The sequence below is a fragment of the Sparus aurata genome, chromosome 19 (assembly GCF_900880675.1).
Source record: "Sparus aurata chromosome 19, fSpaAur1.1, whole genome shotgun sequence".
NCBI classification, from domain to species: domain Eukaryota; kingdom Metazoa; phylum Chordata; class Actinopteri; order Spariformes; family Sparidae; genus Sparus; species Sparus aurata.
The window spans coordinates 10,632,537-10,650,185 of record NC_044205.1 but is presented as its reverse complement, the minus strand read 5'-3'; the positions used below and the strand labels follow the sequence as shown (position 1 = coordinate 10,650,185).

General features: G+C 41.4%; 2 protein-coding genes across 2 annotated transcripts; both read right to left on the bottom strand.

The window, feature by feature from the left end:
- Nucleotides 1-1,051: 1,051 nt before the first annotated feature.
- On the bottom strand, nt 1,052-5,499 carry pigm (phosphatidylinositol glycan anchor biosynthesis, class M). The gene is made up of 8 exons (XM_030397583.1): nt 5,071-5,499; nt 4,406-4,579; nt 4,103-4,223; nt 3,766-4,009; nt 3,156-3,259; nt 2,799-2,953; nt 1,509-1,610; nt 1,052-1,294 (listed from the first exon to the last, which is right to left on the bottom strand). The coding sequence occupies exons 1-8, from the start codon at nt 5,239-5,241 to the stop codon at nt 1,127-1,129; spliced, it is 1,239 nt and encodes a 412-aa protein (XP_030253443.1). The 5' UTR covers nt 5,242-5,499; the 3' UTR covers nt 1,052-1,126.
- A 2,973-nt stretch (nt 5,500-8,472) lies between these two features.
- On the bottom strand, nt 8,473-15,776 carry LOC115569724 (leukocyte elastase inhibitor-like). Its single transcript, XM_030397781.1, has 9 exons — nt 15,507-15,776; nt 13,547-13,728; nt 12,158-12,298; nt 11,750-11,867; nt 11,105-11,247; nt 10,606-10,683; nt 10,243-10,332; nt 9,941-10,121; nt 8,473-9,059 (listed from the first exon to the last, which is right to left on the bottom strand). Exons 2-9 carry the CDS (start codon nt 13,721-13,723, stop codon nt 8,821-8,823), a joined length of 1,167 nt encoding a protein of 388 aa, XP_030253641.1. The 5' UTR covers nt 13,724-13,728; nt 15,507-15,776; the 3' UTR covers nt 8,473-8,820.
- Between the last annotated feature and the right edge of the window lie 1,873 nt (nt 15,777-17,649).

Genomic DNA, 17,649 nt, shown 5'->3' with positions numbered 1-17,649 from the left:
AGCATTCCTTTATCTAATTACCAACATTTTCATTCCCCTTACTCATCACAAGAATCTGCAGTGTGCCTTGAATATGTCTAGGAGTTCAAGGTTTTGACAACCTGTGGTCAACAGAAAGTCAAATCGCCAAGCTATTTAAACTATCAGATGTTTCTATGTACAAATATTTGACATCACTGGGTTGCTTTATGATCAAATTACCAACCAACATTCAACATTTCATATAAAATGTCAATTAGCTTTTCCTAAATACAGCAACATTTTGCCATGAATATTAGTACCTCGGATCAAACCAAAGAGCATCTCTGTGCATTGGTGAGGTCTAAATTCAGCTGGAATTTCTTCACAGTGGTTCATCAACATAATGTGCGGAGCAATGAGCTTAACACTTTACAGTATTTAGCGCCAGACTAAGAAAACATTCCCAACTCATTAGACTAATGTGCAGGCCGGGCTCTATTCATGCTAGTCAGGTCACAGACATGACATGATTTAGAACAGATCATTTCCCTGATCTTTCGAAAGTGAAATCTGAATCATGCTTAAAAATCCCTGCTACAAGTTTTGGAAGTGAGAATTAACATGAGAAGGTTTAAAAACCGCCTATACACAATCTTAACATTTCTCCCTCTGGAATGAGAAAGAGTTTCCCATCCTCAAGACTTGACAATGCCAACCAAAAGCGCTGTGCAAATATTTTGGTCCAAAGCTGTTTAACATCATGGTTGTGGGTGTGGGTGGACTGTGTGATCTCTGATCTACAGCAGGTATTTTGCTCTTGACAGCAAACGGAAAAATTGAAAAACATCTGTGTGGCGAGGTCACAGGTGGAACAGATTTCAAAGTTTCAACCCAGAGAAAACAGTGCAACAGAAGTTTTCTGCCCTATGTGAGTCATTGAGGATTAATGTTTTACCAATGGGTTTAACTCAGAGTGACTTGAGATTCAATTGTGGCTTTGTCACTCAAGAAATAGCCTTGTATGACTCTACTTTGTGCAAAGGGTGACTGGGCGGCATGAGAATGTGAATAAGTACAAGGGAGACAGAGATTTACCAAAATACATACTTTATTTATAAACGTGCGTCCCCATTTTATCATCTGTATCAGTTAAAATTACTGAGTGTCATTCAACCTTCAGTCTCTGTGGAGCTTGTGTTGGTTTGTAGTGGGCTACAATCTGAATCAAGATTGAGGAATTGATGATCAAGAAGAGCAAACCGGCAAGCCAGATCAACAGGAAGGTGTTGTGGCCTTCAAACTCCAGGAAGTAGGCTGGACCCAACCAAATACCCTAACAGTGGAGAGAAAATATAATAGTTTCTTCAAATCATCAAGGTCATTTTAGTTACAGAGCTACATTTAAAACATTGCAGAACAACCTCAGTCACCACTGACAGATGCCAAACAGCACGCAACACTGTCTGGTAGGCATCAATGCATCTACAACTTGAGATACTAAAGAAGTCATATTTAATTGCATTTCATAATGTGATAAATTGAATTACCTGTCCAGCAAACCAAAGGAGCAGCAGTCCCACTCCCTGCTTTAGCGACAGTCTCAGGTGAGGAAGGACCAGAGGGAGTAAACACAGGTACCACAGGAAGTACTACCAAAGGATGACAAGCAACATAGTTAAAAGCTGCCTGAGGAGTGTGAGCTAAGGCTAGAGTATAGAACTGCACACATGCATTAAAACTTCATAGTGACTGTGGCTGGATGATGAAAGAGATGGACAGGATCCAATTCAATACCCAAACTAGATGTCAAACTTAGGTTGGGGTACTCAATTGGAAGTCTCCCTTTTTCACAAATAACGTTAAAGGGATAGTTCGGGTTTTTTGAGGTGGGGTCATATAAAGTACATTTCTACAGTTGATCTGTTCCCTACCATAATAGGCCGGGAGCCAGGTCAACCCCTCAGGATGTATTTTGCTACCTTTTTTTCACTATTATTTCCTGTTATCCCATACATTGGGCCATCACAAGTTGATAACCTCCACCTCCACCCCCAACTCGGGGCCGTTTGGCCTCAGGGGCCAAAAAAAACAATTTTTGTGAAAAGCGTCCAGCGAAATGATGTAATTGTATATATTATGGTACTGCAACTGGAACTGGAGTTTATCAACTTGTGATGGCCCAATGTATGGGATAACAGGAAATAATAGTGAAAAAAAGGTAGCAAAAAACATCCTGAGGGGTTGATCTGGCTCCCGGCCTATTATGGTAGGGAACAGATCAACTATAGAAATGTACTTTATATGACCCCACTTCAAAAAACCCGAACTATCCCTTTAGGGATACGAGGTTCTATGGTTGAGAAAATGTAGTGCCAAAACAAAAGCCGGTCTGACGGCGATGCAAAGCGCTGGGAATTTTCTCTATACAACGTCACTTGAACTGTTATAGATTTTTTTACGTGAGCCTTGTTTTAGGTGGTTAAATTTCGCTTTTTCATTGGACCCCTTCACTGCAGTACAAAGCTGAGCATCTGGACTGGAGTGGCTCTCTGCTTCTCCAAACTGAGGCCGCGCTGATCGGTGATTATGGTATGGTAATTTCGTTTTCATTAAGCCTCCTGCACTTTGACATTTTGGAATGTATTGTTGTGCCATTCTAACTAAGAAAAAACTGTCTCTCTTCTTAAGTGGATCAACACAACCATCCCTTTTCTTTTTACAGGTCATCTCAATCCTCATACAGTTTTGATGACTGCGAGGGGAAAGTCAAAACTGGCTAGCAGTAAGTGCAAAACAATGCATCTTCTGAACTCTGCTGTTGTTGGTGCTTTGTGTACCTGTGAAGTGCAGACTTTGTTGAAAGAGACAAAGATGGCGGTGTGCAGGAAACAGCAGAAAACCAGGTCAGAGTGAAAGGCCCATGATGCCACCAACAGCAGGATGAGCTGTGGCAGGAATGCTGCCAGGCCAAGCCACTGGCTCCACCTGCTGTCTGCACCAACAAAGGACAAAAGAATTTGACCATCCCTAGAAATCCACACCATATTCTTTAAAGTTACATTCCCCATTTACACATATAATATATAAATGATTAAATAAACAAGAAAATTATTGGTGCTGACAAAAAGCAGTGTATCTCGGTCTACAGCAACATGTCACACTAACAAGCTATGAATGGCTGAATGGGTGAGTACCTGCAGTGAGGTAGAGCATGTAAAAATATGGAGAGAAATTGTGTCTGATGTCCCGTCTGGTCAGATGGTACAAGTAGGTCTCATGAAGGAACTCCCAACCATACCTGACAACACAAGAGAGGAGTCACATGATTTGAGCATTTCAATTCAAAATTATTCAGAAGTTAGTGCATTTCTTCAGATAAAAGACAAAAATAAATACAAAAATACAAAAAATGAATCAGACATTTCAAACACCTGGCTCTATGTTTTTTTTATCAGAACGCTACAAGGGCATTTTTTAATATATCTCAAATAGTCAGAAACTAAATTTAATTTGAGCCAGGTTTCACTGCTACCAAATGGCCAATTGTCTTTAAAGAAACATTTGGCATCTGTTTTTTTGTTATTAATATCAATAATGAATATCCACATCTGGTGTTAGCAGATGGATTATTCTTATATTCTTAAGTTATCTCGACAAAGACATGAAATCTTACTGAACGCTCAAACATAGTTGGGCAGGCTTAAACATCATCTGCAATATTCAATACTTATCAAGCAGAGGCAGCAGAAGCAATGACAGGCAATGAAAACCTTTTTCTGTACGTATTTTCTTTCTTCATCTCACATGTAATAGAAGAGCGCTGTGAGCATACAGAAGACTCCTCCGGCCACACTTGCAAAGAGGAACAGCTTTTGGTTGAGGAAGCTTCCTATAAATCCAACAAAGCTCCTCCACCTCCACCTGCCCCCATCAGATCTGGTCTCTTGTGTACGCAGCATTAGGGCGATGGGCAGAGCATATGTAATGGGGTAGATCTTCATGTGAACGGACAGACCATAGAGTATGGCTGCCCACATCAGATGACGAGCTGGAAGGAAAGGGTAAAAGGCAGAGAAGCTGAGTACCTAGTTTACTTCACTAATCAGCAACGTACACATAATTTTAAAGAGCTTAGATGTACCTTCCATACAGAGTAATGTCCCCAGCACCAGTGCAGCCAGGATTGACTCGGCATTCCCTCGGCTGGATACTCCCATGGGCAGTGGGTTGAGGAGCCACAGAGAAGAAACGCGACGTGCAGTCTGAAAATAAATCCCCCCAAAACACAACTTTTATCTGCACTGTGCATTCCCATAAGCCTCTAAACATTGTTGTTTCACAGGGCTAAATTAATAAAGTATTTGCAGCTCTAGTCAGCAATTACTAAACAACTATTCTCGCAAAGGAATTCTGGTCAACAAGGATCAGATTGATAAAAACATACCTCTGAGCGCAGACCTCTCAGACGGAGGATTCTGTAGATGAGCAGTCCTGAGAGCACGTCACACACAATGAAGAGCATCTTTCCAAATACCATGCTGACATAGATGTTAGGGGTGAGCATCCAGGCCAGGAGAGGGGTGTAGCGGTAGGTTGATCGGTTGTATGGGGACTGCCCCTGTGGAAAGGTGGAAATTATATATATAACAGTACATAATACTTAACAAAATGTACTTAAAATATCAAAATTACAATACAAAAGTACTCATTATGCAGCATGGCAACAGTCAGTGTTATATCATCATGGGATCATTATTAGTCTCCTCATGCATTAGCATGCAATAAGCAGAGCTTTAATGCTGGTAGAGGTCGAGCTCATTTTAACTGCGTCATATAATGTTTGGTGGTGTAATGTTCACCTGTAACAATATAACATGTTACATAAACTGAACATGTGTTTTGTATGTAAAGCTTCATGTTAAAGGCATCTAGTATCTATAGGAGAATATATGAAGTGGGGTAAACATTATTTTTTTTATACAATTTGAGTTTTGTTTCAATGTTTTGAAGGTAACTTAGTGCAGTACCGATAATTGTAACATAACATAGCGAAGCGTTAGCATAATGTAGCGAAACAACAATTAAAGTAGCTATAATAAGACTTGTTACCTCAGTAATGAACCTCGCAGCATCCGTGAACACATGGTAGTCAATGTCAGTGTACTTCACCACCATAGTCCGGTCCTGGTAGTCTCCATAAGCGACCAAGGCCAGTCGTATAGCGAAGGAAGCCGTGAAAAGGACATGCTTTTCTGTGAGCTTGCTTATTAGCCCCTCCATCACCAAGCAAGCAGGGAGAACCTGATTAGCAGCAGGCAGCACTGGGAGCTAAGTTAGCTGGTCCGTCGCCTTTAAACTAGAATATGTTAGCCACATTGTCTATTTCAGTTTGCTTCGAAGGTTCAGAGATTTCTAGTGATGTTACCGTCGTCTTTTGTTGATAAGCGCCTCATCTTTGGATTAACCACACTTCAAAAATGACAGCTAGGAAAGGATGCGGAAGTGCGTTACCCTAAATGTTCTTCTTTTTGGACTTGTATCACTCAGGACCATAACAGAGATGCATTAGCGCCACCTACTGTGCTGGAGTGAGACCCTACACTAATGAAGTGTCGTGTCATTACACATTTGCAGGTTCATTTAATCCCTTTAAACACATTCTTTGGATTATTAGATGTATTATTAGAATACTTGGATAGTGTAACAGCCCCAGTCTTATTAGGGCTTCTGTGTTATTTTCTTTTAAGAACATGTATTACTCCTTTGCTCTTAGTGAAGAGAGGCCTGAAGAAACAGGACACATATATACACACTGAACAAAAATATAAACGCAACACTTTTGTTTTTGCTCCCATTTTTCATGAGCTGAACTCAAAGATCTAAATCATTTTCTATATACACAAAAGAACCATTTCTCTCAAATATAGTTAACATATCTGTCTAAATCTGTTAGTGAGCACTTCTCCTTTGCCGAGATAATCCATCCCACCTCACAGGTGTGGCATATCAAGATGCTGATTAGACGGCATGATTATTGCACAGGCTGGCCACAATAATATGCCATTCGGAAATGTGCAGTTTTGCTTTATTGGGGGGGGAGGGGGTCTGAAAACCAGTCAGTATCTGGTGTGACCACCATTTGCCTCACATCTCCTTCTCATAGAGTTGATCAGGTTGTTGATTGTGGCCTGTGGAATGTTGGTCCACTCCTCTTCAATGGCTGTGCCAAGTTGCTGGATATTGGCAGGAACTGGAACACACTATAGTATACGTGTCGTATACGTGTCGTATCCAGAGCATCCCAAACATGCTCAATGGGTGACATGTCCTGTGAGTATGCCGGCCATGCAAGAACTGGGATGTTTTCAGCTTCCAGGAATTGTGCACAGATCCTTGCAACGTGGGGCTGTGCATTATCATGCTGCAACATGAGGTGATGGTCGTGGATGAATGGCACAACAATGGGCCTCAGGATCTCCTCACGGTATCTCAATCCACAACGCTGACATCAGCAAACCGCTCATCCACACGACGCCACACATGCTGCCATCTGCCCTGAACAGTGAAAACCGGGATTCATCCATGAAGAGAACACCTCTCCAACGTGCCAGACCAAGTGCCGTCGAATGTGAGCATTTGCCCACTCAAGTCAGTTAAGACGACGTACTTCAGTCAGGTCGAAACCCCGATGAGGAAAACAAGCATGCAGATGAGCTTCCCTGAGACGGTTTCTGACAGTTTGTGCAGAAATTCTTTGGTTATGCAAACCCATTGTTGCAGCAGCTGTCCGGGTGGATGGTCTCAGACGATCTTGGTGGTGAACATGTTGGATGTGGAGGTCCTGGGCTGGTGTGGTTACACTTGGTCTGCGGTTGTGAGGCCGGTTGGATGTACTGCCAACCTGTCTGAAACACCTTTGGAGACAGCTTATGGTAGAGAAATGAACATTCAATTCACGGACAACAGCTCTGGTGGACATTCCTGCAGTCAGCATGCCAATTGGAGGAGCCATTCTTCTAGGTTGCCTGAGTGGCGCTGTGGGGTGTGGTGGAAGGACACTTAAGGTGCCTACTAATTGATTCAGGGGTGGCACATTTTGTTTTCCACCGCAGGCTGGCAACAGTTTTGAGTTGTTTCCACCGTAATGCTTTTGTTTTCAAAGTTATTAAATGGACTGGCATATCCAAAGATATTTTTCTCCTGCAGAAGTATTATTTTGATCGCTTAATTGACAACGTCGCAGGAGCCGAGCTGAAAAATCACGCCGAGGTCGCGAGTGCATAACGAAGCCAAGGTGGGTCACCACCAATTGCACGTTCCCTCAAAACTTGTGACATCTGTGGCATTGTGCTGTGCGATAAAACTGCACATTTCTGAGTTGCCTTTTATTGTGGCCAGCCTAGGGCACACCTGTGCAAGAATCATGCCGTCAGCCGTCTAATCAGCATCTTGATATGCCACCCCTGTGAGGTGGGATGGATTATCTCGGCAAAGGAGAAGTGCTCACTAACACAGATTTAGACGGATTTGTGAACAATATTTGAGAGAAATGGTTCTTTTGTGTACGTAGAAAATGTTTTACATCTCTGAGTTCAGCTCATAAAAAATGGGAGCAAAGACAAAAGTGTTGCGTTTATATTTTAGTTCAGTGTATGTATTATACCTCATATAGCATTAAAGAGAGAATTATACTTTCTTAGTTTGGTTAAACATTAACAGCGTATGATAAAGCCTTCTCAGAGACAATGAGCATTTCTATTAACAGCTACATCTCCACAAAAACTGATCCAACTGAATCCATTTACACACGTAGCCAGATCAGAGAAAATGTCAATAAAAGGAATAGCTTAAAAGAAAAAGGGTTAAAGAGTATTTGCGAATCACTCACATATTCTATATTAACTAAATGCATAATAGTAGTACTGCACTTTGCTTGGTGTAGTTTTAATAACCCTTGAGGCAATATCCTTCTGAAAATGTGATTTTATCACATCATCTTTTTTTGTTAACTGAATATATAAAGGATGAAAAGTGCAGAGAATCTTGCACCCATCACATGTTCATATGGTATTATTCAGATTATCAAGGATCCCCATCACCCCTGCAACAGACTGTTTGTGACCCTCAGGTCAGACAGACGCCTGCGCTGTCATAAAACACGCACAGAGAGGATGAGGAACAGTTTTTTCCCTGCGGCAATCAGAGCCCTGAACTCTGCACTCTGAATAAAACGTGTTTTTATTGTATTTTATTGTATTTATTATATTTATTATATTCTATTGTATTTTACTTGCACTGCATTATATTTTTATCTTTACTTAAATTAAGCACAGAAGTACAGTACATGTCACAAAAACATTTCACTGCGCATCCTGTGTGAGTATGTGACAAATAAAACCTTTGAAGCTTGAATTTTGAATCTTGATATAAAATCACAGTCAACATCTGTGCTGGTGGTTGAAACAACAGGTATAACAGACATGTAATAAAGGTAAATTCTCACAAAGGGTGTAAAGTATAAGATAAAACATACCACAATTTAATGATATAGTTACAGTAGGGTAGGGTATGAAGTTGCAGCAAATAGGGTCATACATGCATCATAGACATGAAGTAAACCATATCCTCAGGATGAGATTATGTGCAAAAGATCAAGAGTGCAAGAATGTTATGTTCAAGAAGGCACAGGATAAACACAGAATCACTCATGAGAAGTGATGCAGACAAGAAGCCAAAGTTCAGAAAATCAAACATCTTTCTGGTTTTGAAAATACAGGATGGAAACTCAGGGTGTGATTAGCTATAGGGAGCTCTAGAGTGGTGATGCTCTCGACATTCTTCTAGTGATACATACAGTGCTCACTCAGGGGAGCAGTATCGGCCAGCAAAGAGAATGCTCATGGAGGGGTTATGCCTGATGAAGAAGAGGAAGGGGTGGTCTGCAATGAAGGTTGGTGGAGGTACTAAATATAACGTGCAAGAGAGTAGTCTACACATAATTGCAGAAGCAGCAGCAGCCTCAGTTCCCTCTTCATTGACCTCCAGGAAGGCCTTGTGGACGACTTTTGACAGGACCAGGTCATTGGAAGGAGACATGCCTGTCAGCAGAAGAGATGGATTAAAGAATAATTAAAATAAATATAATGCCTGAGCTCACCCTACATAGAAACACAGAGCTCATTGATTTGGACGAACATCTATTCAATATTGACTAGGGGTGGTTAAAAATATCAATTCATCAATGCACTGCAATATGTTTTTTACCAATTTAATATCGATTCATAAAATCCTCTGAACCGATTCAGGCAAGCAGCGGCCCCCGACCACCCGCTGTCCCTCACCGGACGCCTCTCGGTCCCCGCCTTCAGCAGCTGGAAGCGCCGCGCCCGCGACTTCGCTCGAGGGTTGGAGTTGCGGAGGCGGGTAGCCGATGTCTGACGCACCGCTCTTTCAGTGACTGTAAACTCCCAGCACAACACCTGTCTCACCCTGGCTGCTGCACCGTGCGCTCGCGGGTAGCACTCTCCTCCGGGGAGAGAGGGGGGTTCAGGGTCAACGTTTACCCCCTCGTGTCTAGCCGGAGGGCGGAGGGACCGTGGTCATGTCTATGTTTATGTCAGACAAAAATGTACCATGCAGTCCCAGAAACAATGGGACTTTCTCAGCTTAACTATAGTTGCGCTATTTTATAACTAAACACATCAAGTACCTTTGTTTACATTTCAATTTGAACTAGAGCTTCCTAGAGGAAGTTTTAATTTAAGATACATTTTTTTGATCAAAAAATTATCAACAGGTACTCTAATGACTTATTTGTTTATTACGACTTATTACTGAATCGATATCGAAGCATTTAAGTCAGTATTGAATCGAGTTGCGACCTGAAGAATCCAAATGGAATCATGAGGTTCTTAACAATAACCAACCCTAATATTGACCTCCTTTTACATTTTTATGAACATGTCTGATGTGCTCCTACCAGAGAAGTCACTCCTTGCGATATCAAAAGCATCCACCATGCCCATGCTGATCAGGACACTCTTCATGTCATAATTCTCCTCCATCTTGAACCGGGGCAGCCCCACCTCAACATTAGTTACATCCATCATGTCTGGACGAGTCCACTTCACAAAGTTCTCATAGGTAAGCTCCTTCTCCAGCTGGGGTGGACATAAAACCAATTATTAGTTTGTCTGTCTCTTGTGTGGTGTTTCTATGTGTGTGTGTGTGTGTGTGTCTGTGTGTGTGTTCGCGCAAGCAGGGGGCCGGGGGTGTTCCTACCTTTTCCAGACCTGTTGTACCTTCCTTCATGTCGTTGGGTAGAAAGATGAGCATGCTGAGCTCCTTTCCTTCGTATGGCATCTCTAGGATCTGTTCAACAGGTTTAGAACATTACAGCAGATGTACAGCATATACTAGTCAACTGTTTGGTTATCTTTTGTTGCAAGATAAGCTAATGTATTGGATCACATGGAAAAAAAAACAAACCTTAAGTGATAGCTTCATGATTAATGTAACTTTAAGTCACCTCATTAACAAAGGGAATATATGACTGGTTCAATGATCCCAGTTGTTTGATGGACTGACAGAAATATTAACTGACATACTGCAGTAATGGATTCATTAACTGAACAGTTTCATCACCTGGCAGTTGGCTTCAGGGATGAAGGTAAAAGGGAACCGAGATGTCTGGTGCATCATCTTCACTGGTTTGGTTTCATTCTAAAATCAAACAGAAAAATAGAAAAACTTAAAGAGAAACTTAACACCAGCTGAAGTCTTGTAGACAACAAAACGCACTGCAGCCATTTGCAAATTATCCAGTCAGTGAGAAATGGTGGTGAGCTGAAATAAAGAAATGAAGAAAGGTGAACATTTAATCAAAAGCTAAGACAACCCTACAAAGCTGACACAGTATGGAGGCTTGTTGTTGAGTTTGTTTTTCAGTGTTTCTGTTTTTTTTCTGTCTGATGCACTAACTACAAATCACTTGATGCAGATTCAGTGTTTTGTTGACCGGTTCAAAGCTGACTAAATGGTATATGCTGCTATACAACAATTTTAAAACCCCACATTTTCTAACTTTAACTGATCTTTGTCAATCACTGTAGCCATATTGGATGTTTTCTTTGAGCAGTGTTACCTGGTTGATTCTGAACTGAGCATCACGTGTGTCGTATTTCTTAAACTTCTCGTTCCAGTTGCCTTTCAAGTACATGGCATTGACCAGCACCAGCCTGGCCGTGCTGTCCAACACACCCTGGGCCAGCACATCCTTAATTTTACCTGAAGGATAAAATGATATCATATATGATATGATTTCACTCAACTGAAGCATGTAATGTGTTGAAAAAAGGTTCCATCAACTGCAATGTTTCCCTGACATACAATGTAGTTCAATCATATTTTTGACACAAAAAGATATTTCTTTTGCATTTACAGGACAATTTAAATTAATACCAAGAAAAGTTGATGAAATTAGTCTCCACCCTTCAACTCTGCCCACTCTCAGGCTGGCATCATGAAAAAGTTTAAACTCTTGGCACTGAAATAGCATGCAAGTTTACATGTTAATGTAAAGTTTTAGCAGTCTGGAGATCTAGCTTTTATTTCTGCATCCAAAAATGAGACTGACATAAGTGAGTGTGCTTACCATTAATATGGTGCTCCTCCAGTTAAAGATCAGTTTACAATGTTTGACCGGTGTTAGAATAATTGCAATGGATGAAGGAGACATGAGTGTCTATTAGCTTACTGATAAGTGTGTATGTTAGTGTGTATGAACCACCTTGTGTCTTCTCCTCCACCCAGCTGTTTATGTTGAGCCTTGCTGCCTCAAAGCTCTTTACGAAGTCAACAGACTCCAGCTCTGCGTTGTAGTGCTTCCTGGTGCCTCTTAAGAAATGCTGGAACCATCAACAACACATTTACTGATTGTGATCACACAAAACAATAATATAATTCATAAGCTGGTTAGTTTACTTAGTAAGTGGAGTTAAAGGCCATCACAGCTAGAATATTTTCACAACCACTACTTTCCTTGTTTGTATACTGGCCTGCTGCCCACTCCCTCATTCATCATTCCTTCCGCTCAGATATTCTTGTTTGTGTATCTCATTCACTCCAGCGTACAAATATGTTAACACAACCAGACCTACTCCTGAAGATACATACACACATGCTGAAATACACACACCTCAACAAACTGGTAGGACTGCTCCCCGTACAGTCTGTTGGCCACACAGAGGGCATACGGAGCGTCTGCCTTGTTGAGTTCACCCAGCAGCTGCTCAAAACTGCTGTGGACATCGTCCTGAACATCACAGGTTTTCAGGCACTGTTGATGAAGAGGACAAGTGTTAAATAGATGCACTGAGAAAGAAACACAGCAGTCTGTTATAAACAGTTTATTACAGCAGTGTGGTGATCATTTTGCCTATTAACAGATGAGACTACAAAACTAGCAAGGTTTTCTTTGTAGTTTGTTGACTTTGGTGCTCCATGTTATGCATTTGTATACACTATGTTGAAGGATAGTGAGTCACTCAAGTCACTCACATAAGATACCTAAAGGGACATTTCACCCTAAAATCAAAAATGCAGATTTCTTCCTCTTATCTGTTGTGCTATTCATCCATCTAGATTGTTTGTGATTTGCAGACTATTAGAGATATCGGCCTCTCTTCTCTTGAATATAATGGAACTCTCATTTGTCTCATATCACATTAACAATATATATAGCTTAGGCAATACTGTACAATTCTAGTTGACAGTAAGTTAAAAAATAAAGTAGGTAGTACATTGGTAAGAGTTATCTTAAGAGAGCCTAGTGGCTAAATGGTTTACTGCTAGCTAAATGTGATGGATAAATGGTTGAAATATATGGCAATGGATCAAATAAAAAAGGCAGGATATCATTGGTTTAGACAAGGCTACTTCAATGAGAAATTTTAGTTGAAAAGCTGAATGTATTTTTTTTGTATGTATAATGTATTACCTTATTCAATCACCTCAACTGTAAAAGGCTCCATTTGGATTGCCAGTGTATTGGTTTTCAGCCAAGATTCTTGTGTTCTTATGTGTAATATTTTTTAAGTCCTCTTAATGAGACCCTTTTTGTTTGTTTTTCTGTTCTTTGAAAGTAACAGTGTATGCGCGTTTCTAAATGGTAATCGTAGTTAGCGGGAAGGTAAATGTCAAAATCTTGGAAATCCCGGTGATGTCATCGCTGACCCGCACATTTCTGATTCCCATCAACAGACTGTGGTATTTGATGACCAGCTGGTTAATGAACAAGTTATAAGACAGCAGTTCACACAGCTGGACTTTCTGGAAACTGGCTGCTATAAAAATCCTCACAGCAGCCATACGTTACTGTCACTTCTGATCTCTTTCATGCGTGGACAATCACACACCTACCCTTACTCACAAAGACATGCAGTCATGCATTATTTGTGCACCAGGTGGACAGCCATTATACCATCTTAAACAGAAAAAAAGATTATGTTATTATCATACTCAAACTGAACTTGGTGTAGCCATCAACGTTAATGTGTGTGTGTGTGTGTGTGTGTGTGTTTTGTACCTCTGACATCTGTGCAGCTGTGTTGCCTCTGGCCCCCATCATCACCATAGCCAGGGCTGAAGAGATGCTGAAAGGAGAGTAGAAGACATTTGCCGTCGTGTCGTCCTCACTCAGCTTTTTGAGCAAAGCCAGAGCGAAGGTGGTGTTGGCCACGCATAGAGGGGTTGGTGATACCATTGTGCCTGTAAAGAAGGAACGGCGGAGTACATTTTATCACATAAATAATATTAACTATTCTTGAATTTCAACTTTATCCCTTTATCTGATCACCATCTCACTCTCTCTTTGTGCCAACTCCACTGAAAATGGAGTTTCTATATTAGATTGTCTCTGAATATTAATACACGACATATGATACATTAAAACCATTTCTTAACACTTAAGATTCAGTCTTTAGTTCAATAAACATTAAATAGACCAAAGAGGGCAAACATGATATATTTTCTAACACAACCTGCTCACCTACCCTAAACTTATTGGCAATAATCAGTGTTGAGAAAGTTCACTTTCTACATTAACTAGTTCAAAGTTCAGTTCACAAATTTCAAAATGAACTAGTTCAGTTTATAGTTCAAAACATTGTATACTAAGTTCACAGTTCCAAAAATGAGCTCGCTCATAGTTCTTTTTTTTTCTAATATGTTGCTGCGAGCTATTATTTTTCTAAATTATTGCCACAGACCATATAGAACCACGGACAGCAAGTATCGTGAGGTTCTGAACAATTTTTTGTTCATTCGATTGCGATTTTTTAGGTCGCTCTTCGATTCAATATTGATTTAAATGCTTTGATATTGATTCAGTAGTAATAAACAAATAATTCATTAGAGAACCTGTTGATAATTTTCAAATTCAAAAAAGTCATCTTAAATTGTAAATCTTTCCTCCAGGAAGTTCTAGTTCGAAATGTAATGAAGCTGAGAAAGTGCCATTGTTTCTTGGACTGCATTGTTCATTTTTGTCTGACAGAAACAGACATAACCGCGGTCCCTCCGCCCTCCAGCTACACACGAGGGGGTAAAACGTTAACAATGAACCCCCCTCTCTCCTCGGAGGAGAGCGCTACCCTCGGGCGCACGGTGCAGCGGCTGTAATAAAGTCGCTAATCTTATTTATTTATGTAATCACACGGAGACACGTCTGGATTGCAATAACTTCTGTGTTTACGTCATGTTTCTTCCTCTATGAAACTCCCATCAGGTTAACCACAACACAACACTGGTAACATACTCCCTCTAGTAGGAGTATATATGCACAATACAACACAGCAGCCAGGGTGAGACAGGTGTTGTGCTGGGAGTTTACAGTCTCCCAAAGAGCAGTGCGTCAGACATCGGCTACCCGCCGACGGTGTTTCCGCGGCACATCACCCTCCGACCCTCGAGCGAGCTGGAGGCGGGGACCGAGAGGCGTCCGGCGAGGGACAGCGGGTGGTCGAGGGCCGCTGCTTGCCTGAATCGATTCAGAGGATTTTCTGAATCGATATTAAATTGGGAAAAATATATTGCAATGCATTGATGAATTGATATTTTTACCCACCTCTAAGGCAGAGTCTGAGGTAGTGCTGCTGCAATCATTTGTTTTTGCCTCCATGCTTCGCATTTTGATGACACACATCACATATTATATACATATTAAGGCCTGTTTACGGGGTGTTTTAGCCGCTTTTCGCCTGGAAGCCTCGATGGAAACCTGCCACTCTCTTGAACGAAGTAAAACATTGCGAGAGCGCCGTTCACAAACGCCAGATAACGTTCATCAGGCAGAAATACAGTACGTTCAGTTCACGTTCGCCCAAAATATGAACAAGTTCATGAACGATCGTTCACTGAACGCGTACTTGCGCGCAACAGTGGCTATAACAAAGTAAAATAGTGGCTGTTATCGATGGTCATTTAGGATTGTATAGAAATTACCTACATCACAGATTGCAAATATATTCACTTAAACATATACTTACAGACACTTCAGAGCTCAGGAATCTTTAGGTCGCTTCTGCTGGAAGCATCAGTTTGATTATTTCCGTGCCGACACGCCCCGAAAATCTTGTGATGAGCTTCTGTGTTCTCCTGTATCATTGTACGGAAGCCGGGCGGATACAACTAGTTTTTACTCGCTATCTTGTAAGGCCAACGCCCACTCTGTAGTTTATAGGCTACATTAGTAACAAATAAAAACAAAGTTGTCCTTCCTGCAAAGCGTCAAAATGTCCAAAGACCGTTATCAAGCTTCCAGGAATTTTAATAATGTAACTTCCACGTTGATCGTCACAGTCTTACTGTTTTATTGTTCATTGTGAGATACAGTCCTTCCAAGGCAGCGCTGAGGAGTCTGTGAGGATATCTTTGTCTGTGTTAATGACTTCAGAACTGCTGAAAAAAGGTTTTGTCTGGATAGGTTTCTTAACTCCTGGTTTCATCTTCAATTGACCAAAGTCAGCTTATTATCAATAAGAAGTGGGTGCAGATCCTATACACACTGTAGAAGTATATCCTAATGAAAGGACCTTGCAGTCCTAAGTGTTGCACTACTGCCACCTTTTGAATAATCAAACTTTGCACTTGTTCTATATTTTAAATTTGCCCTGAGAGTCATGTTCACATTAGCAAGCTGACCCAGTGTCCTCTACCTCGTCCGTTTCCACCACACAATATGCTCTTTATTCCTGCTCCATTTAACCCTGATCTTTTCATTCCTCCCATCATGTCCATCCTCTCTACGATATATTTACTGCAATTAACAAACACATGTTGGTTGGAATGGTTGGATGCTTCCCTATAATGTGAAGTGTACCATTAAGGTTACTGTGTCCTATTCCTAATCTGGTCATAATTGTCTAGTTCTGTTGTATTTTGAATGGAATATAAATGTCTTCCACTAATCTCTTGATCCCAGTGTTGCTGCCACTCTTTATTGATTTCCTTTCATACAATGCCCTTTCCTTCTGATTTTGAAAGATTCATATGTTCGTCTATGTTTCCTTTTTCCACAGCTTGTTGGCTAAATTTGGCCGCTCCTTCATTCTCTATAATTCCTACATGAGCAGGAACCCAGATGATTATGACCTCAGTGCCTTGTCTCCTTGTTCTTGTATATATTGAAATTATTTCATACAGTAAATCCTGGTGATTATTTGATATACCTGATGTGAGACTACATAGAGTAGAGACTGAATCACTGCAATCCTTTTCCCATTAAAAATATGTATTATGCGCGCAGGTGGTTGAGTGGTTAGAGCGCATGCCACATACGCAGCCGACCCTGGTTCGATTCTGGCCTGAGGTCCTTTGCAGCATGTCACATCCCCTCTCTCCCATATTTCCTATCTGTCTACTGCTTAATAAAGATATCTATGCAAAAAGAACATGTATTACTCCTGTGCTCTTAGTGAAGAGAGGCCTGATGAGACAGCACACCTCTTTCTATAAATGCACGAAATCTCTCTGTGTGTGTGTTGTCCAATCACTGGAGAGCCCACCGCCACCCCTCACCTCCTGATTTGACGGACGCACCGGTGCTTCACGTGACCGCGGTTGTACCTGCAGCCGCGCGAGCTGGAGCGGTATATAGCCGGCTACCATTCTGTGCATCTAAACTGACTGTTGTGGATTAATGACACCAAACGAGTCCGGACCGAGTCTGTTCCGGTCTGAGGAGATCCGGATCCGCGAGGACAACAAACTGTGCTAGCTACACGGCCCACCTCCCGAGACGACGGACCGGACGCATCGGCACGTCCAAAACCGGACCTTGGGTAAATAATGTCCGCCACGCTTTTTCGCGAACATTGCCGTTACGTTTGCTTTGTGTCTGGTGCAGAAAGAAACGGTAAAAACGGGCTTTTGTCACGAAAGTGTCCAAGCAGCAAGTTTGGTTGTTGAGGAACAGGAAGTTGTGGGAGGGACCTAGGCGGATGATTGACAGGCTACGACGGTCGGACAGCGATATTGAGAGTTGAGAGATTTGTTACATTTAGCGTGTTTGGAGTGTGTAGTTAGTGTGTTATGTAGTGTTTGGTGTAGTGTGTTTAGTGTGTAGTGGAGTCAGTTTTTCGTTTTAATGAGTCAGAACACTGAGAAGATGCTGAATGTGGAGCAGGCAGT

What these genes read in the sequence shown, in the direction of transcription:
- pigm (XM_030397583.1), bottom strand. Translation starts at nt 5,241, where the DNA reads ATGGAGGGGCTAATAAGCAAGCTCACAGAAAAGCATGTCCTTTTCACG. An exon ending in TGAGAGGTCTGCGCTCAGAG is followed by an intron (nt 4,224 to 4,405) that starts GTATGTTTTTAT and finishes ATTTATTTTCAG; the next exon opens with ACTGCACGTCGCGTTTCTTC. An exon ending in ACAAAGTCTGCACTTCACAG is followed by an intron (nt 1,611 to 2,798) that starts GTACACAAAGCA and finishes ATCCTTTGGTAG; the next exon opens with TACTTCCTGTGGTACCTGTG.
- LOC115569724 (XM_030397781.1), bottom strand. Translation starts at nt 13,723, where the DNA reads ATGGTATCACCAACCCCTCTATGCGTGGCCAACACCACCTTCGCTCTG. An exon ending in TCCCTGAAGCCAACTGCCAG is followed by an intron (nt 10,333 to 10,605) that starts GTGATGAAACTG and finishes CCTGTTGAACAG; the next exon opens with ATCCTAGAGATGCCATACGA. An exon ending in CGCAAGGAGTGACTTCTCTG is followed by an intron (nt 9,060 to 9,940) that starts GTAGGAGCACAT and finishes TTCTGCTGACAG; the next exon opens with GCATGTCTCCTTCCAATGAC.